This window comes from Danio rerio, chromosome 17, assembly GCF_049306965.1.
Source record: "Danio rerio strain Tuebingen ecotype United States chromosome 17, GRCz12tu, whole genome shotgun sequence".
Lineage (NCBI taxonomy): Eukaryota > Metazoa > Chordata > Actinopteri > Cypriniformes > Danionidae > Danio > Danio rerio.
Window position 1 is genome coordinate 19,331,972 of NC_133192.1, and position 21,626 is coordinate 19,353,597.

Consider the following 21,626-nt stretch of genomic DNA (forward strand, 5'->3'; position numbering starts at 1 on the left):
CGGGGAGCAGCGCCGCGGTCTCGTGCAGGCAGGAGGTTTCCATTAGCACCTGCCCGTTCCGCTGGAGTTAATTGGGGTTTAATTTGAGAGAGGTGGGGGGGGGGGTAGTCATATGCTGCTTTGAACCCTTTCTGGTTCTTCTCCTCCTCAGGTCCAGTATCTTTGCCCTGCATTGCAGCGAACCTCCCATATCTGCTCAACTTCTGGCCTTCCTGCGAGTCTTCTGCATGACTGAAGGTGAGATCTTTGGTTGTCCTGAAACTGTGCACCATACCAGCAAATACCTGTGGGTAGGCATGGCCGAAATGGCCTTAAATCAAAACCTTGATTAATTGAACATGTAAGACTCCATTTTGTCAGCCCAATGACTGAATTCGATGAATGATGGAAGGTTAAAAGCCTTTTTCTGAAAAGAATGATGTTATTTATTAGAATTTATTTTCATTTGTTTTCAACTCCGAATTCAATCTGACTCCAATTTTAAGTGACCGTCAAATTTAGATTAGAAATGGGTCGCATTTGTTGTTTATAAATCAATTTAGAGTTATAGTTTCATTAGGGACCCAATGCCGCACAGAGTTTTCATGTCTCGTCGTTTACGTGTCTCACGGACAGGATATCGACTTTGTCAAGTTAGTCAGAGGATGCAGGGTTAACTAATACCTAATTAGTACGGTTTCCTGCTGCACACTCGTACTAAAAGTGTAGTTAATTTAGTCATTTTCATACAACTTATCACATTATCTACTGGAAATAAATGATTTCAGGAGAATTCCGAATGCATCAAAACGTAACACTATTTTCCAGATGAAAGTGTATCATGCCAATTATACTATCAAACAATAAAAGCCAGTTTAAAAATAAATGCACAACATCAGTTACTCAGATTAATCTAAAACTATAGAAGGATGTCCAAATTAAACATAGTGTTAAGCTTTAGAGCCCGTCTGGGTACAGACTTGTGATTCTAAGATATTTCATCTCTCTCTTTAAATGCTGTATGGGAGCAATGCATGGTTATTTTTTCAAAGTTAACCAGTGACTAAATTTTTTTCATTAAAATTTATCAAAGATAGTGAACAAAACCAGTCACACCTGATTATTTATCAATACCGGAGGGGAAGGAAAGTTTAGGGAAGAGGGCAAGAATGTCTCCAAGTTTATCCTAGGCCTTATTCTTTAGATTCCAGAGTTCCTGAGGGAACATTTAAGTCTGAGTAAAATCCATCCCTTCAAACCCTTTGCCTCAATTAGTATTGAACGATTAGTTTGTTTTCAGTGTAACTATTTATTTAATTGTTATTTTCCTCCCTTTTATTTCATTGTTAGCATTCTACACTTAACTATTAAAGGTCTTTTTTTTAATAAAAATCATGTTTTTATTTTTTATATTATCGATAATTAAATTAAATTAAATATACTTTAAATTTCTGTTTTGATTCAGCTAGTTGCCTTGGAAATATTTTTATATTTAACCCCACCTTCATATTTTATTGTAAGCATTCAACATAACTATTAAAGGATTTTTCTATGATAGAGCATGTTTCTATTCTTTATAATATTACAAATTTTGGGAAACAAACTGTTTAGGGTTATTTGATGAAATCAAAGCATGCATTGCTTGAAATTAAGATGAACTTGTCAAAAAAGCTTCATTTCAGTTTTTAATGTAAAATTGTTATTTGAAAACAATATAAATTAATAACAAAAACATAAGTCCAAGGTCATCAATGAATTTAATGTTTTCTATTATTTATTATAGAGTTTCGTAATGCTGCAGTTCATTCTGCTCTGGTGAACCCCTCTAAATAAGGGAAAAAGCTGAAGCAAAGTGAGTGAATGATGGTAGATGTCATAGCTCATTCAAAAAAATAAAAGAACTAGTGCTTCTAATAAACTTTATATATATATATATATATATATATATATATATATATATATATATATATATATATATATATATATATATATATATATATATATATATATATATATATATATATACATACATATATATATATATATATATATATATATATATATATATATATACATATATATACATATATATATATATACATATATATACATATATATATATATATATATATATATATATATATATATATATATACATATATATACATATATATACATATATATATATATATATATATATATATATATATATATATACACATATATATACATATATATATATATATATATATATATATATATATATATACATATATATACATATATATATATATATATATATATATACATATATATATATATATATATATATATATATATACATATATATATATATATATATATATATATATATATATATATATATATATACATATATATATATATATATATATATATATATATATATATATATATATATATATATATATATATATATATATATAGTTTGTTTATTTAAACTTTTCAGATAATACAAAGTATTTTTACAGAGAAATTTAAACAAATTTTATTCGCACCCCTACCCTCTACACAAGTTGAAATTACATTTATCATTTAAAGAAAGAAGAAAAAAAATACTCATGATAATAACAAAATAATAATCAAATAAATAAAAACAATTAAGTAAATAAAATGAATAAACTATAAAAAAAATAGAAATAAAATAAATAGTCCACGGATATTTATAAAGTACCCAATCATGTGACATGCTCAGAAAAAAAGTCTAAATGGATCCCATGTTTCAGAAAAGGCCCTAGTATTGCAATTGCTTCTAATAAACTTTCAGACTTTTGAATATTAATTACATTGTCTGTGTTCCCTCAAACTGATTTGCTGAAGTAAAAACACAAAAATTCGGGAACTATTTGAGGAACAATACCCAATAAACCAAGAACAAAGAATATGAATTACCAGTAGAATGAGAGACTTGCATTCTCCTCCTCTTTTGTTTTATTTATTTATTTTTTGTCAGGTTGCCGCATATATGAACTGCGTTTTCAGGGAAACTCTCAGGCACTCAGTTTGTCCACACACAAAAAAAAAATGCTTAGGGATTAAAAAAACACAAAATAACCAACATGAGGAAATTGCATAGGCTAAAGTTTATATATTTCATTCATTTTGGGTTTCTTTTCAATTAATTGCCCAGCTCTTCCTGCGGGTCATAAAATAGGAAGCAATATCCCCTTTTCATACACTGTAAAAAAATGTTTGCTTCCACACAGTTCCTTCATGTTGTTTTAAGCTAACCTGTAGTCATTTTTACAAATTTAAGTGGATTGAACATAAAACAGTCTAGGTTGTCCCCCCCCAAAAAAAACAAACAAACTTAGAATTACGTTTCAACTCATTTTAAAAAAGTAGTTTGAACAAGTTGCAAAATCCTTTTTTGAGTGCATCACATATGTACACTAAACTAGAAGTGACAACGAAGGCTAAACAAGTGCCCCTCAGGTGTTTAATTGATTAAGACACTGACTCTGGATCAGTCCTTCCACCCATCTGCCCCAGTCAAATATTTATAAGCATTCATGTTGGAGAAGTTTTTGTCATAAATCCCATAAAGCAAGGCCATGTCCTCTGGCAAGACCTCTTAAGTCTGAGCTGATCTATTATTCAGAATTTTTATGTTAATTTTTAAACGAAGCGAAGCCCCTGTGCTGGGGGCTTCTATGTTACTGGTATGACAGGATTCAGCGAAGTGCACGTGCAAAAGCACTCATTCGGCAAGCCCTTTCATCTCGTTAGCAGCCGTGTAATCATACCTTACATAATCGCTGCAGATCAGACCTGCCGGCTCACTCGCACGCCAGATTACTCCCTTAACCAGAGAGGTGTGTGTTTCTGATTGCAGAGGAACTCAGGGACTACCTGGTGGGCGATCACGCCATCAACAAGATCTTCACCCTGGGCAACACCGAGTTCCCTGTCAGCTGGGAGAACGAAATCAAGCTGTGGACGTTCCTGGAAACACGCGCTGCGCTGCTGCTGAAAACCTACAAGACGGCCTCAGAGGTGCTGGAGCAATGCAAACAGTCTCTGAACTTTTCACACACTTTAAATTAAACATTTTAAAGTTGTCTAAAACATGTAATTGAGAGGAGAACCAAACGCTTATTTGACACGGGTGCCATTTTAAAACACAAAAGCGAGGCTTTAGTGGGAAGAAACCCGGAAGTATAGGATCATTGAAACATCATGCTGTGGACTACTAACCTCCTGCTGTTGCTGCAATTTCAAAATGCAGATGTGGTTTAAACGTCACTTTAAGATTATTCAGTTCAGTTTAATTTAAACAATTAAAAGCATATTAGGCATTAGGCAAACTAAATCACAATCTCTTTAAGACTGTCCTCCTAGGCTTGGCACCAGCTGAACACTGTGGGGACTTCCCTGCTTGAGCCAATGTCACCCAGTGAGCGAAAAAACAGAAAAAAAACAGAAAAAAAGTCATCTGTAGCACACCCTCGAGTTGTCTGTAATAGTGTTGTCCTGGTGGTGAGCTTTTAAAAACGTCCATTTCCCGCTAACATTTAAGCGTCGCTGAGCGCGTTCTTAAACACCACTGATTTGCCATAGTATTCACCAGTGCTCAACAGAAATGACTGTGATTGGCCGTGAAGGTCATCAGTTCACCGCTCTTCACCGAGTGCAAACACAGATACACGGACACTGGAACATTTTAAAGTCACAAAGATCAGTTGAGTCATCAGCTGATCGCTCGTCTGTGTTTGCGCTTGGTAAACATCGATGAACTGATGACCTTCATGGCTAATCACAATAATTTCTGTTGAGCACTGGTGAACACTGGCAAATCAGCAGTGTTCAACAGCGATTAAATGTTAGTGGGAGATTGACGGCTTTTATACATTTCAGTACTGAAATTCAGTATCATGATGGGCCTAATATAGTGGAAGAATCAGTTAATTGACTTGAGTTAAATGTTAGAGATAAATGGCATCTAAACCATGTGTTTTTGCGAAGGGTATTGTTAGCTAACTTGTGTCATTTTCCTTAACTTAGTGAAATTAAAAAGGGATATTAGATCTTTTAGCTATCCATTCAGAACGGACCTTCAGGTCACTTGAAAGAATGTGAAATTATAAATTCATGTCATTTTCCCCTGATAAGATAAACAGCCAGGTTCACACCATTCCTGTGTGACTCACTTGATACTTCCGGCAGGTTTCTTACCACTGCAGTCTCGATTTAGCTATTTAAATGGCGGCCACGTGAAATCAGTCTAATATAGCATCTTTCTAATATGCTGATCAAGAAATGGTTCTCAACTGTATTCATAGAAACCTGTGTTTTTCTTCCAGTAATGTCCCATTAGGATAAAGATCTAATGAAGACCATTTATTTCAATTAGCAATATGTTGTAACATTAAAAATGTTTACTCGCACTCACCACCCATCGATCTCTTTCCATTCATCTGTCCACCAATCCTCATATTTTTCATCCACCCATCCATCTTCCCTCGATTTCTGTCACATATCCATCCCTCTCTGTCATCCATTCATTTGTACCACCCACCATCACCCTATCCATATACATACTCCCTCTCTCTTCATCTATTCTTCTCTATTCAACAATCCTGTTTTTTAACTATTTAACATCCCCCTCTGTTCATTCATCCATGTGTGCATTTCCATCCCTTTACCACCAATCCATAAAATCTTTTCATTCACCCTTGCCATCTTTCTCTATCCCTCCATCTCGCTCTATCCCTCCATTCTTCTCCTGCTGTCCCTTTATTCTTCTATCTATCCTTCTCTCCCTGTCTCTCCTTCCTTCCTTCCTTCCTTCCATCCATCCTTCTCTTGCTGCCCCTCTATCCATTCCTTCATCCATCTCTCATTTTCAATCCATCCATCTTGCTCTATCTGTTCATCTATTCATCTCTTTATCCCTCCATCCTGCTCTGTCCCTCCATTGGTCCATCCTTCCATCCATCCTTCTCTTTCTGTTCATCCCTCCATCCATCTCTCGCTTTCCATCCATCACTCCATTTATCCATCTCTCTATCTCTCCATCTTTCTATCCCTCAATCCATCCATCCAGCTTGCTCTATCTCTCCATCCCGCTCTATCCATCCATCGGTCCATCTTTCTCCTGCTGTCCCTCCATTCTTCCTTCCATCCTTCTCTCACTGTCCCTCCTTCCTTCTTCCCTTCCTTCCTTCCATATATCCTTCTCTTGTTGCCCCTCTATCCATCCCTTCATTCATCCAACTCGCTCTATCTCTTCATCCATGCATCTCTCTATCCCTGCATCCTGCACTATCCCTCCATCGGTCCATTCTTCCATCCATCCTTCTCCTGCTGTCCTTCTATCACATCCCTCTATCCATCCCTCTATCTATCTGTCTATGTCTGTCTATCTATCTATCTATCTATCTATCTATCTATCTATCTATCTATCTATCTATCTATCTATCTATCTATCTATCTATCTATCTATCTATCTATCCATCCATCCATCAGTCCATCTCTCTATCCCTCCGTCTTCATTATATATGTAATAATCTTATAGCCCCCATTAAAACTTTTTGGGAAGTGTTTGCACTAGAAGGCTGAAGGTGTCTCATCCAGTCAGAATTCAAAATAAGTTCTTTAAACTGTTTGGAAGAGTTGTATGACACGTGATCTTGAAATAAGCAGTTAATTGGTTAACAAACAATGATCACGTTGGAAAGACATTAGTTAAGATCTCTTTTGTTCTCTTGTTTAGGAGGATCGCTCTATGCTGGAGAAACCTGACCTGTCACTGCACTCCCGCATCGCTATAAAGCTACGACTAGCAGAAAAAGAGATTCTGGAGCATGCTGTGTCCTGCGGTCGGGCCAAACGCCTGCACTTCCAGAAGCAGCTGGACGAAGGAGCGCCGCTTCCACTGTATGAAGAAAGCGACATCGCCCTTTTGGAGAACGCAGACGCCAAACTCCCCATCATCCTGCGTAAACTGGAAGAAGAAGAAGAGGAGCATGTTGAGGAGATGAACCAACTCACGCCTGACGCCGTCTGCATGAACTCCTCCAAAATCCCTGTCCTGAACGGGCAGTGTAAAGATGTCAACGGTACACAAGAGGATCCTCCAGGAGGCGGCACAGTGGTAAAGGAGATTGAGAAGCATGACCCAAGTGCCAAACGAACTGAAGGTGAACCAAAAGATGCTGACAAATAGTCCTGATCAGAGCTCGCTGGCGATATTAGTTCCTGCTATTTATTTATTTTGGTTTAAGAGACTGACAAGTAGGAGCAAACGCTTTCTAGACTAAAAAAAAAGGATTTCAGTTTAATTATGTTTTGTTTTTTTATTAAATGCAGCTTAAGTGTGAGCTAGCTTAAGTTAAAAGGAGCCTGTTGTTTTATTTTTGTTGTTTTGTTTGAGTTTTTAATCAGTGCCACATTTGGTTTCTTTTGTAGTAGCTTTGCTCGTGTTGCCAGACAGCTAGTTGAAGAAGTAACCAATCATATGGACTAGATGAAGGCTTGCTTGGACTTCACAAAATGAGAAAAATGTATATCGAAGACTTTAACATGGTAATGTTGCCAAGGATGTTTCTGCTTAGTCATCCAAAACGCTGACTTGGGGAATTTTCCTACAGCATTTGCTGTAGATCATGCCAGAAACACGCTTGACGTTTAGTGCCGCTTGACAATCATTACTCTTAAGTTCTGTCATCGATCTGTGGAGAGATCGTCACTGCCTCGCTGCACGCTAGCTACTTTCCCTGCATAAAAAGTAAGCTTACCGAAAAGGTTATATTTTCGTGCACTTCAGAGAACAGTCATTCTCAAAGTGAGCATTAGTTAGTTGCAACCTGAACTAGAGGATAAGAAGTTGTTAATGGCCGTATGGTTATTACTTGCTGTGAATGTACTTCAAAGTTTGTGTGTTAAAACCCTTCACTTTTGAGTATGTTTTTATTAGGTGTTCACAAGACCGTTTTGCAGTCAATAGACATGGAGACTTTGATATCAGAGGACGAGCTTCTCTCATACCTGATCTTTGGGAAATCTATTTTTATTTCCTTGATTTTTATGTAAGTAATCACTGCAACACCAAAATCCTCTTGCAACTTTTGCTGCCATCTTTAAGCCTTAACGAAAGTCATTTAGTTGGTTTCCAGAAAGACATTTTGCACTGGCTAATGTGCAGGTTTGTCAACTTTTAAACAACAAAACATTCGGGACTTTTAATAAAAATAATGCATCCCCTATAAATGAAAGTTCTACAATTACAAAGCTTAAATTGTTTGGCTTCTTAGTCCAAATGTGCAAACTACACACAATATTATAAGTCTTCTAAAGCCATATGATGCATTTGGTTAGGACTAAACGGATTTCAATTTAAAGGGACAGTTCACCCAAAAAATAAATCTACATTTACTCACCCTACACTTCACTTCTTCTGTTGAACACAAAAGAAGGTATTTTGAAGAATACTGGTTGATGGCACCCATTGACTTGCATAGCATTTTTTTCCTACTATAATAGTCCATGAATGCCATCAACCACTAAAATATCTTCTCTTTGTGTTCAACATAAGAATGAAACTATAACAGTTAATAGTTATATAGTTATAGTTCGGGGGGAGGCAAATTAAAATAACAAAGAGTAAATTACATTTTTTATTACCTGATGATCCCCTCATACAAAACTATTGTATAGCTTTAGAAGACTTTGAACGGTAAAGGGAATCCAATATTATTCTGAAAGTCTTTAAGCAAAACATGTCCCCACTGTTATGTTGTTGTTGTTGTTTTTTTCCCTGTTACATATATTGAAATTGAAACGGCATTTCTGTTCAAGTGTTCTACCCAACTAAACCGCACTGTTCAATATACTCTTCGGAATGGTTTGTTTTTGTTGAAAGATGTTTGAGAAGCCTGTCACTTGTTCTTGCTGCTTCTGTATATAGATTTATAGCTTTGGAAAGCTAACAGCTTTAATACACTTATTCTCGAATCTTTAATGTGATCTAGCCATAAGGAAGATACACAGCGGATTGCAGTACACCAGTACGACTGTATAGGTAAGAGCCATTAGAGTCTGTCTTCAACGAGTTCAAGATTAAACTTCTGTGCATTTTTCAACTGAATCGAATAATGTGGAGTGCTTTTTTTCTTCTTTAAAAAAAAATCTTTAACCTGTCTTTCTGTCTTAAAGAAGAGGGAAAGAAAATTCCCATTAGGAGACATGAGGGCACTCGTCCATTGTCCTTTCATTTGGAGGGGGGAAAGAAAGGTTTTATTTAATGTATTTTTTTTTTCATTCTTTGCCCCCCAAGCCCCATTACAAATTTATAAAAGAAACATTATCTTGAATCATTTAATTCGGGGCAATTAAATTTTGAAATTCCACATTCATTATTCATGGGCTTCAAGATAAAACCCCTTTAATCCTTGAATAGATTATTATAATGGGCGATAGTGTGGGCAGTGGTAAACTCGGGCAGCCCTGCACATGTCCGGTATTGTTAGTATTCCTCTTGTCAGGGTTGAGAGCAGGAGTGCATGGAGCTCCCTTTGGCCTGGGACCATGCCACCAAAGTAATTCTGCCTATGAATAATACACAGCACTTCTATTAATATAGAATGCCGTCAGGCCCCGGGCAGAGGGCCCATTGTCATGCAAGTATTTACCAATACATGTCAAACGTGCCGTACTTTAGAGAGATGGGCTTTCTTCAGAGGTCACAAGGTCACATTTACATGCACGTTAAGTGGTAGACGCCCCAACCAGTACTGTTAACATCATGGAGAGATGACGGTTTAAATGGCAAAGAAACGTTCAAGAAAAAGTTTTATAGCCCAGTGCCACTGGAGAGCCATTTTAGGGTGTTTCTGGGCCTTCAGAAACCATCTACATTGGCATCCAAAGTTTGAGACTTTTAATTTTTCTCTCTAACAATTTAATCTAAAATTCCAAATTAATTTCTAAATGTTTCATATTGTTCTTGTACAGACAGCAACACTTCATGGTTGGTTTAAACTGCACAATTTATTTTTGATCTGTTGCATTTGGAGTACTACATTTGTATTTTGTTGTCAGTAGTTGTGGGACTACACATTGCTTGCTGATCAGTTTTCATTTGCCTACTTTAACAACTTGCGTGACGATTATTGAGAAGGTGGAATTATCGACTGACTGAATTATTTTGCTCCACAAACCACTTTCCTCACACTATTGAAAGCTGTGTACAGGAGAGTTTCTGTGACTGGTCAGCGTCAAAGATGTAATGGAACCAGTCATGGAGGACTAAAAGTAAACATGCAGGTCTTTTTGTTGATTTTCATTCACTGTGATGCAGTCTTTTTAGTGTGATGAACTTTAATAATTATTGCATCTTGATGTCTATTGTCATTTACAAATAATTTTGACTACATCAAACTGATTGTGCTAAGATGATGCTGATTTTGTGTAGTCTAAACCAAGCTGCATGTTCTCAAGTTCTAAGTCCAGATTTTGTGCTTTTGGAGGCAAGACATTCTTAGATTTTACTCTTATATTCTGGTGTAGTTGATTTAATATGCCTTCAGATTCAGTGTCTAAGAATTAAGAGTAACAGTCCACTGTTAGTCAACGAGATTCACAGTGTAAAAGTTAGCTTTTTATTTATTTAGAATATCCACATAGAAACCCAATGGCTCGCATACAGCAAAAAAGATTGTTATTTAGGAGATGGATCTCATATTTTGAGTTCAGGACCATGTATTTTCATTGTCTTGGATTTGTGGGAGCATTTCGACTGTGTCTTGATTCTTTCTGACTCGCCCCTCTTCTGATCTCAGTCTCTACTACCAACACTTTCTTGCAACCACTGAGGAGCTTTTTTTGGCCTTTGAAATCTCTATGTTTGAAATTCCAAATGAATTTGGAAATGTTTTATTTTACTTTTTGTACAGACAGCAACACTTCATGGTTGGTTTAAACTGCACAATTTTCTTTTGATCTGTTGCAATGTGTTGAGTTATTCACTTCTGAGTCCCACATTTGTATTTTGTTGTCAATAGTTGTGGGACTACACATTGCTTCCTGACCAGTTTTCATTTGCCTACTTTGAAATCTTGCATGATGATAATTGAGAAGGTGAAATTAGCGACTGTCTCGAGTATTTTGCTCCACAAACCACTTTCCTCACTTTTTTGACAGCTGTGTACAAGAGAGTTTCTGTGCTCTGACTGGTCAGCGTCAAAGTTTTGTTAGAACATTGTCTAGCATCCCAGACAAACTCTTGGTTTTCATTCACTGTCTGATGCACCATATTAAAATAGAAAATCATTAGTTATTGCATCTTGATGCCCATTTACATGCAGTCATTTACTACTGACTGAGACTACATCAAACTGATTGTGCTAAGAGGATGCTGATTTTGTGTGGGCTGAACCAAGCTGCATGAGCTCAAGTTCTAAGTGCAGATTTTCTGCTTTTGGAGGCAAGACATTTTTACGTTTTACTTTTATTTTTTCTGGTATAGTTGATGTAGCATGGCTTCAGATTTAGAGGTGTGTCTAAGAACCAAGAGGAACAGTCCACTGTTAGTCAACAAGATTCAAAGAACTACCAAAAATGCAACTATAATGTAGAAGTCAGCTCTTATTTTAAAGAATATCCACATAGCTACCTAATAGCACAAATACAGCACAAAGGATTGTGATTAGGAGGTGGATCTCATGTCTTGAGTTCAGAACCATATTATGATCATCTTGTTATGGATTTGTGGGAGCAATTGGATGATGTCTTGATTCTGTCTAAAGCCCTGCTTTCACTGTGAGATTTCAGCCACGATTTTGTCATCTTAGACATATTTGGGAAATCCTTAAAGATTTCTGAAATCCTAGGCTAAAATCAGTGATATTTGATAGTTGGTTCGATATGTTCATATACAGCTGCTTAATGACCGTTGCGATCAGATTGCGATGAAGTTCTGGCAGTGTCAGAAGATTTCAGACACTATCCTGCGGTGTGACGACAGCTGCGATGAGCGTCAATCTAGGAACCAATAGGGGCGCAGAATCTGATTACGCAATCCATGTGACAATTAAAAAAAAATTTTTTTTTCTTCCTGATTTTATTATTCAGACACTCCATGTGCAAAATTGCCGCTACAGATTTTTTCTGTTTGCTGCAAGGAATCATTTCAGAATGCGGGATAGTAAGAGTGTCATGGGTAGATGACGTCAAATGGCGGGGGAATTTTCTTTTGTGTTTGCTGCATCTTTATTATCGTTCAGTTTGTCAATATGATGGCTGAGATCTTACAGTGTGACACGGGAGCTATGTTCGTGCAGTCTGACATGCTACAATCGTTCAGGATTGAAGAAAAGAAAATTGAAGAAAAGAAAATTGCACAGTGTAAGTCGGCCTTAAGACTCACCCCACTTCTGATATCAGTCTTGACTCGACTGATATGGTCTCTACTAACAACACTTTTTAGCAACCATTAAGCAACTTTTTTGGGCCAGGTTAAATCTCTATGTCCTCCTAGTCCAACAGAAGCACTGTCACTAATCTAATATACTGATGCACTTGTGGATTATTGACATTCATGGAGATAACCATGACATTTTGTGAAATTGTTGGTTTTTGTTCTTGGTTTTAACACTTTTACAATGCACCTTCTGATCAGTGTGGCCGTCTGATAGAGAATTGACTCCAACTCAACTACCCACACATGCTTACAAGTACTGCTGAGGAACTTTATTTATTTATTTATTTATTTTCAGGTTTTTTAAAGAATCTCCCTCCTAGTTTTCAATTCCCTAACCTTAATCCAAAATGAAAAGCGTGTAGTCTTTTAAGCAGGTCTCATTTGCTAATTCAGAACCATTGTTTGTGGTCTTTGTCAACTAGATATAGAAGAGCAACTCTACAGTTCACATAAGGTCTGGTTCAAATGAAAGATTATTAGTAAATTGTACTGTACTTTTCTACCTGTGGAAAGCCCCCGCCCCCTTCCCCTAAAGCTACCCCTGTAAACAGTTTGATATATTAAACATTAGGTGGTTAGAAACATTTTCCAGTTGAGGCAAAGCGCCACATAGGTGAGAGAAGGCAATTTTGTTCTTGTGTGAGAATACTTGAGTCTACTTCTGTCTTGTGGTTTTTCAGCTGCTGCTAAGATGTTGCATAGCTGGAACGTGTTAACGGTCATATTTATAAAGTGCCCTTGAAGAATCACAGAGGAACTGTCTTGTGTTCTCCCACCCTTTAAAGTGGTCACCATTAGGTGTATTTTTGGGTGTCCTCTGAAGAGAAAATGTAACTTCATGTAGCTACTGTGGTTTCTTCTGACCTTGCATCTAAAGTATATTTTATGAGGGCGGTGTGTACATTTTCTTTATTTTTGTAGATGCAACTCAATTGAAGTAATCGCTCTTGCCTCACAGATCAACGTCTTCTTCCTTTAAGGTTATAAGTTTTTTTTTTGTCCCTATAGATAATCAAACTAGTCACCTTTATCTCTGTTAAGCCCTGACTACACAGCATTTGAAGGAGTCCTGTTGTGCTCATTACGCTTTCTGCTTTAAGTGTGTAATGTTACTTTTTGAACAAGAAAAAGATCTGCAATGTTATAAAGAACACAGTTCCCTGCAAATTGAGTTATCTATATCAGTAGGTGGCCTTTCTGAACTCCATCAAATGCGTATATTGTAGTCTTGAGTTTTCTTCTGAGAATGTACAGGTCACATTATCTCGATTTCAAACAATACCTAACAAAGATGAGGTCCCATTTGAATCTCCATCTCCAACAGATGCTTTCACTTATAATATTATATAATGATATTCAGGGGTTGGACAATGAAGCTGAAGCACTGGCCAGTTTAGTGTTGGAGGTTTCATGGCTAAATTTGTCCAGCCTGGTGGCCAATCTTTATTCATTGCACATTCCACCAGAGCAGAATGTGAAGGTCTAATTAGCAGAGTAAAGCTGTGGTCACACTGGTCTTTTCTCCCTATAGACTTTAATTCATACGCATGTGAATGAATTGTGCGACAAGTTTCGCAGTTAGCTGCGTTGCAAATTCAAGCTTGGTGAACTCTGACCGACGAAATCGCATGACTTGACTGCATAAGACCAATTGAGGATCAAAACATGGCCTTTAAATTTAAAATATGGACCAATCGCTTGCTTTTTTTAAATGTTTAATCCCGCCCCTTTTTGCTGCACCGTACTACAGAGTTTGGCAAACTTAAACTCTTAAACAGTTTGGCAAATTTAAACTGTCACTGCAGCTTATGGCACAGTTTTGCTTAAAATATTGTATTGCACACAACATTGTGTGACATATTAGAGTTCAAAAGGGGACAAATTGTTGGTGTGCGTTTTTTCTGGCGCATCTGTGACCAGGACAGCAAAAAATCCAGGGTAATGTCAGTTTACCACTAAGAAGGATAATCCACATCCAACTAAAGTTATCGTAGATGCAAGAGGAAGCTGTCTGCAAGGGATGTCTTGGTGCTAACCTGGATTGTATCCCAATAAAACATAAAACCAAAGCTGCCCAACTCACTGCAAAATTAAATGTTCACCTCAACCCTCCGGTTTCCACTAAAACTGTTTGTCTGGAGCTCCACAGGGTCAATATACATGGCCTGGCTGTTGTAGCCAAACCTTTGGTCACTCTTTTCTATGCCAAATGTCACTTTCATGGGTGCCAAGTAGCAAAAATCTTGGGCTGTGGACAATATGAAACATTTATTGTTCTCTAATGAGTCCACCTTTACTGTGTTTCCTACATCTAGGAGAGTTACAGTGTGGAGAAGCCCCCAAAAAAGCATACCACCCAGACTGTTGCATGCCCAGAGTAAAGCATAGTGGTGGATTAGTGATGGTTTGGCTTGCAACATCACTGCCAAAGACTACCAAACGATTTTGGAGCACCATTTGCACCCAATGGTTCAAGCATAAGATGGTGCCGTGTATCAGGATGACAATGCATCAATACACATAGCAAGACTGGTGACAGAGTGGTTTGATGAACTTGAAAGTGAAGTTGAACATCTTTCATGGCCTGCACAGTCACCAGATCCAAATATTATTGAGCCACTTTGCTGTGTTTTACCCAATTCAATTCATCTTTATTTCTATAACATTCTTTTACGATGTAGATTGTGTCAAAGCAGCTAAACATAGAAGGTTATAGTAAATTGAAACTGTCAGTTCAGTTTTCAGAGTTTAAGTTCAGTTTAATTCCGTTCAGTGTGGTTTAATTTTCTCTGCCGAAAGTCCAAAAACTGAAGAGCAAATCCATCGATGCACAGCTCTACAAGTCCTAAACCAATGTTGGGTTTGTCTATATTTGACCCAATGTTTATTAAGAGTGTAGACCCACTAAGTGAATTGACAAACGTGAAGTTTCAATTCCTATTCCAAAGCCATAGCAACAGAATCAGTGTTGCTTTGTTGGGCTGAACCAAGAGTTTACTTTATCTCTTTGCACATTAAGCAGGCATAGTACACTGTTTTTAATTAAACAGTTTCCTTTTAAAGTTGGTATCTGTGTAAGAAAGTGCAGAGAAAAAACAACACTAGGATGACTGCCAAAATGCTCTTTCCTCAGAGCAAGTGTGCCCTTTTAAAGCAGATGTGGCACTCGTAATGGAAGTAGCTATTCATAATTGAAGAGGCAGGACTGAAGGTCTGGGGATGAGACATGAGGCCTGGCCTGGCGTGACCGGCCCACACCACTCTCGACCTCTGCTCTTTATGAATCTGACATGCGGAAAGAGGAGCGCTCCGGTCTATGAAGAGAAGTGTGAGGAACATTCGGTGGTGGTGGGTATGCACATTATTTCCTTAGCAAACTCATTCTCATGCTGTACCTCTGATTATGCTGTTTACGGTTTTAATGGCTGAACTAATACCAATATTAGTGTCTTTTTCCTCCGTGTTAACATATGCAATGGTACCCTGTGGTCACACTGAAAGTCGGCTAGGAGATGAGTTACGAGCCAGCGCCTGGTTCACCATCTGTTAGGGCTGCTTTAAATCAAACTTTTAAAAGCACTTGTTTGTGAGATGCTCGAGTAAATATTTGCTCGACCAAAAAAACAGCTAATTAAAAGTCTTCCCTTTTTTGCCATCACATGGACAACACACGCACGCGGCTCGTCTAAAACAGACCCTTTGCTCTGCACTGGCCCCAGACGTCCTGCTTGAAAGTAGCAGAAGTTCAAGCTGATTTCATATTCCTTTTCAGCAAGCAATATTTAATTTTTAATCCTATTTAAGCCAACTGGAAATAGTATTTTGCAACAGTGAAACCACGGCATGTATAATTGATGTCTTGTCTTAGCTAATGCAGTGGGAATGTTTAGCAGCTGAAGGAGGGAGCGAGTGATGCATTGAGGAGCCCCTGGGCACCGGCGGAGGCCGCTCCGCTATCCAGACAGAGAAAATGGACCCGTGCTGCAGATCTCCTCGCAAATGCAAATGGCATGCTGATAAGAAACCATAAATCCATTGTGTGTGACGTTCCCAGTGTCGGCTTGTTCGCCTGTGACATGCATACGCAGACTGACCTCTTGCTGCCGGAGCAGAGCAGGGGCCCCAGCGGGGACGATGGTTATATATTTGGACGGGGAGTTGACATGACATACAATTTTACTATCTTCCGTGAAAAAGACTGGTCATATTTTATTTACTGCCTTCTGTTTAATCGTTAACAGGACCGAAAAGAACATTAATTTTGCTTATGCTTATTAAATAGTCCTGTGATATGTGGACCTACGCAAAACATAGAAAACACAGTCGTGTCTTTTTAAGTGAAGAAAATGTGCAAATCAAATTTGAAAAAAAAATGTTCACTGAACTGTTGTTTCAAAAAGATTTAATGGGTGTAGTTAATTTTTTTAATTAATTAAAAATATGTATTTGGGCCAGGTTTAAAAATGACTGAACTGAATCACTAATACATTTGCTCACCAAAAATATTGTAATAATTTTGTACACTACCAGACAAAATTCTTGTTGCCTATACAAGATTTAGAAAAAAGAAGTAACTTCTAGTTGATCATTTGGTATCCAAAGTGGCTTTTATGAAAGCCAAAGGCCTCTAGATTACACTTATTTTACCAAAATAAAATATGATCAAGCCTTGATTTTTAATCAATTAATTATAACAGTAAGGTCTGATTTTGCTTAGACAAAAGTCTTGCCACTTAACAGAAATAATGTACAATATAGAATATAAAGTCGTGCTGCAGTGGAAAATGAATTAATGTTGTGTTTGACTCCCATTAGCTTGACGACTGCATCCATACATCTCTACAATAACCCATTAATAAAGTCATCTGGAATGGTAAAGACATCGTTATTGCAGGACTCTGAGTTCTTCAAGATTCTTTGGATTCATCTTCAACTCCTCCTCATTCTTACCCCAGATATGCTCAATAATGTTCATGTCTGATGACTGGGATGGCCAATCCTGGAGCACCTTGACCTTTCTTTGCTTTCAGGAACTTTGATGTGGAGGCTGAAGTATGAAAAGGAGCGCTATCCTGCTGAAGAATTTGCCCTCTCTTGTGGTTTGTAATGTAACGGGCAGCACAAATGTCTGGAAACCTCAGGCTGTTGATGTTGCCGTCCATTCTGCAGATCTCTCACACTCTCCCACATTGTAAGTTACCCCAAACCATGATTTTTAATTCACCAAACTTGACTGATTTCTTTGAGAGTAATGTGGGTTCCAATGGGTCTTCTGCAGTATTTGTGATGATTGGGATGCAGTTCAACAGATGATTTTTGGAAAATCGACCTTCCGCCACTTTTCCAAATAATCAACTAGAAGTCAAATTAGCATTTGTTGCTCTTACAACTGGGATTGACGACAAGACATTTGTCATTTAGTGTAGAGTGCAGCTTGTTCAAAAGTGATAGACACTACAAACAATAACAACGAAAGCAAGTGTTTAGTGATTTTAAACTACTTTTAACAGCTTCTTGACAAAACCCACTTGGTTGCTAGATGATGTGAAAAAATAGCAAAAAAGTCACCAAAGTGCCATTTTATAAGTGTTTCTGTGCCACCTTTGCTGTGGTATGAAGGCATCTTTATGCAGACAAGTTGAGGTTGAGGTATTGTGCAAATAGATAACTAAATAATCAATTAATCCAGCCCAACTAAGCAACACTGAATCTGTTGCCATGGGTTTGGAATAGAAATTGAAATGTCACATTTGCCAATTCATTTAGTGGGTCTACTGTACACTCTAAATAAAGGTTGGGTCAAATATCGACAAACCCAACACTGGGTAAAACATCCCAAATTGGCTCAATAATATTTACATCTGGTGACTGTGCAGGCCATTGGAAATGTTCAACTTTACTTTCAAGTTCATCACACCAAGCCACACATATGCCTGCTCAACTCCTCCTCAATCTCTAAGGCACAGGTGTTAAAGCCAGTTTCTGGAGGGCCGCAGCTCTGCACATATTAGTTCCATCCCTAATTAAACACACCTGATCAAACTACTTGAGTCTTTCATGCTTGTTAAAGCAGGGTTGGAACTAAACTGTGCAGGGCAGTGGCCCTCCAGGATCTGGCTTTGACACCTGTGCCCTAAGGGATGCTGTGTAAATGCAGTTTTTGGAAATGCCATCAAGGCTTAGACCTGCTTCAGCTTTTTGTATCAAAACTTACAACTGTAATTAGTGTGTAAATTCATTCATGCCACCTCTAAGCAGCAACAAAGTAATATAAATGCCTCGTCAGAAGTGCTTCTGTGCCACATTTGCAGCTTAAGTTTGGCAAAATAAAGGTAACTGGGATAATATTATTGTCTACACAAACAGATGATGATCAGTGTACTTGCAAATGTTTGCTGCTTTTAAATCTTCTAGCACTTTAAAGTAATGTTGATTCTCATTTGCTTTTAAAGATTTAGCTATTAAAAATTCTTAGAATAATTCCCTATTGAAACTTTATAACCTTGTCCATTTGTTTACACTGCTATATCTAGATCTCCAACTTGCGGCCCATGAAAGATCTCCACCTATCTTTTCTGTCTCATTTATGCATATAGGACTAGTGAATCTTTGCCTGCCTCTGATAATAGGCTAGGACCGTGCCCCAGAAACACAAAGAGGGGGGAAGAGGCGAGAGCCTGACCGACCGTACCACAGCTCGGCCATCCCCACAGAGTTGTTAATTCTCCTCGCCCTGCACCGGCACGAATGAGGGAAACATCATTCTCTATTCTCCCAGGTCAGAGTGGGAACAATTAAGTGTAGAGGGCGCGGGGAGTGCGCGGCGAGCCGGCCGACAGTTGATGAATGTGTGGGCAGGCTGCAAGTGACAATATGCAGACAAGCGAGATCATTTGCAAATGGATGCAGGGAGACACAGTGAGGGAGCGAGAGCGACGCAGTGGCACGGGGCAGAACAGGGGGAGGATTTAACCCTTTGCGGGTGTCTCTCTCTCTCTCTCAAGGAGAAAGGAGGCAAAACAGGGACCAGGCCTGAAAATATCAATATGTTGGCCCCGGCAATTTATTGGGGGATGTGAAATTCAATATGCACACGCAGACTTGTGATGTATCTCTTAAGGTGTAGGGAGCAACTAAAATAAATGAGATGGTCAGGGGCTGGGCAGGTTATTGGGTTTCTTTTGCACCACAATGTGTCATGTTCATTTTGTATCTTTATTTGTTTCTGGAATGAATAGTTCACTTTAAAAGCACTTTTTGTTAAAATCATTACCAAAATAAAGCTGATAATATGGTAATAGCCAAAAAAAATCTCCATTTGAAGTGTTTTTATAATGATAACAAACATGATTTCTATTAATATACTGTTTATTTGTATATTTGGGTAGTCTGTTAGTTGGTAAGCATGTTAATGTGTTTCGAGGATATAGTACTTAGAAATAAAGTTCTTTTTAAATATTTACTGTTAGTATTAGTCATTTGAGTAGTTAGCATGTTAGTATATGCGATTTTACAAATGGGATTTTCGCAATTTATAAAGACACGAGTAGTACTTGTCCTGTCGAAAGTAGTCAAGATCAGTGTTTCTCAACCACGTTCCTGGAGGACCACCAGCTCTTCACATTTTCCTGTCTTCTTAACCAACTCCTTAACCAAACCTGATTCAGATCATCAGCTCATTAGCAGAGACCTGAAATAAGTGTGACAGATAAAGGAGACATCCAAAACATGCAGTGCTGGTAATCCTCGAGGAACGTGGTTGAGAAACACTGGCCAGGATCATGATTCTGCCATGGTTAATGTATTATGTTGTGGCTAATGTGTTGTTGTATATTGCTATTGGACGTTTACTACAGTCATATTGAATTTTAGTTTTTTTGTAAAGATGCTGTGCAAATGTTTTTGACCTGATTTGTCTGATTAGCAGCATGTTGGTTATGTGTATTGGGTTAAGTAGTAGCTTGCTAGCATGGTAGCTCACAAAGTGACTTGACTTGGCTGGGCAAAAATTGTTGACATGATACTGCAGGGGGTGACGCTGGCTCAAAGGTTAGCACTGTCACCTCACAGCAAGACAGTTGCTGGTTTGAGCCTCATTGGCATTTCTGTGTGAAGTTTGCATGTTCTCCTTGTGTTTGCATGGGTTTCCACCGGGTGCTGCGGTTTCCCCCACAGGTCCAGAGACGTGCTATTGGTAAATTGGGTAAGCTACATCGTCTGTAGTGTATGTGTGTAAGTGACTGTATGGGTGATTCGCGTTGATGGGTTGCAGCTGAAAAGAGCGGTCGCTGCGTAAAAACATATGCTGAATAAGTTGGCAGTTCATTCCACTTTTTTTTTTTTTTGTGATGACAGTAAACAAGCTTTATATTAATATACAGTTTTGTAGTGCTTGCTTCTAGAAAAGTAGTGGATCTCAGAAAGCTAAATTAGTGTTTTGAGTGATCGTTAGGATGTTGCTTGAATGTTTAGCCTGCTCACAAAATTTTTTAAAAGAAAAAAAAGCACTATTAACCCAAAAAACTAGGGTAACTCGAACCATTTAAGTTAAAAAACTAACTGTAATGAGTACTGTGAACTTAATCCAATTAAATGAAGCAGTTTGAGCACAGTAAAACCCAATAAATGAAGAGAACTCAAACCGTTTGAGGAAACCAATTGCTTCAAACCATTCATTGTAAAACCCAACAGTCAACTTTATCAAATTAAATGAGTGTAGTCAACTCAAAATTGACTAAAAGTTAATTCTACTCATTTGAAAAAAAGTTTTGAACTCAGTGTTGAAGGTAATGAGTTAAATACCTAATTTCTTCAACTTAAATGTAGTAAGTTTACAGTACTCATAGATCAGTTTTTTAACTCAAATGTTGCAATCGGTTTCCTCAAATGGTTTGAGTTGCCTTAACTTTGTGGGTTTTACAGTGTTTGAGTTAAAAAAAAAAAAAAAAAAAAACTAATCTGAGTACTATGAATGGTATAACCATATTTGTCCAGAAAAAAAGTAGTCTTAAACACGATTCTCCAGTGTTTAATGTGTTATGTTGTGGATGCATTTGGTAGTTGCCAACGTATGCTTGATCAGGCCCATAGTCAGGGGGCTATGAAGGGTGGTTCTTTTTTTTTTTTTTTTTTTTTTTTCAAAATAGGGACCTTTTTGAAGTTATTTGCCATTTTCTATTTCATTATG

The 21,626-nt window shown here is 37.7% G+C and overlaps 1 protein-coding gene and 1 long non-coding RNA gene across 4 annotated transcripts in view; both read left to right on the forward strand.

Moving 5' to 3' along the window:
• Window positions 1-9,106, forward strand: part of setd3 (SET domain containing 3, actin histidine methyltransferase) — a 39,389-nt gene extending 30,283 nt beyond the window's left edge. For 2 of the 3 annotated variants that reach the window (NM_200054.1, XM_073926996.1), the window contains 3 exon segments: window positions 152-237; window positions 3,854-4,014; window positions 6,734-9,106. In NM_200054.1, coding sequence (NP_956348.1) covers window positions 152-237; window positions 3,854-4,014; window positions 6,734-7,186 — 700 coding nt within the window. In that variant the 3' untranslated portion in view covers window positions 7,187-9,106. 3 annotated transcript variants of the gene reach the window in all.
• Window positions 9,107-15,711: 6,605 nt separating this feature from the next.
• LOC141378544 (uncharacterized) lies at window positions 15,712-21,371 on the forward strand. Its single transcript, XR_012393315.1, has 3 exons — window positions 15,712-15,787; window positions 17,255-17,630; window positions 19,036-21,371. It is a non-coding gene; the product is annotated as an uncharacterized lncRNA (long non-coding RNA).
• Window positions 21,372-21,626: the final 255 nt, after the last annotated feature.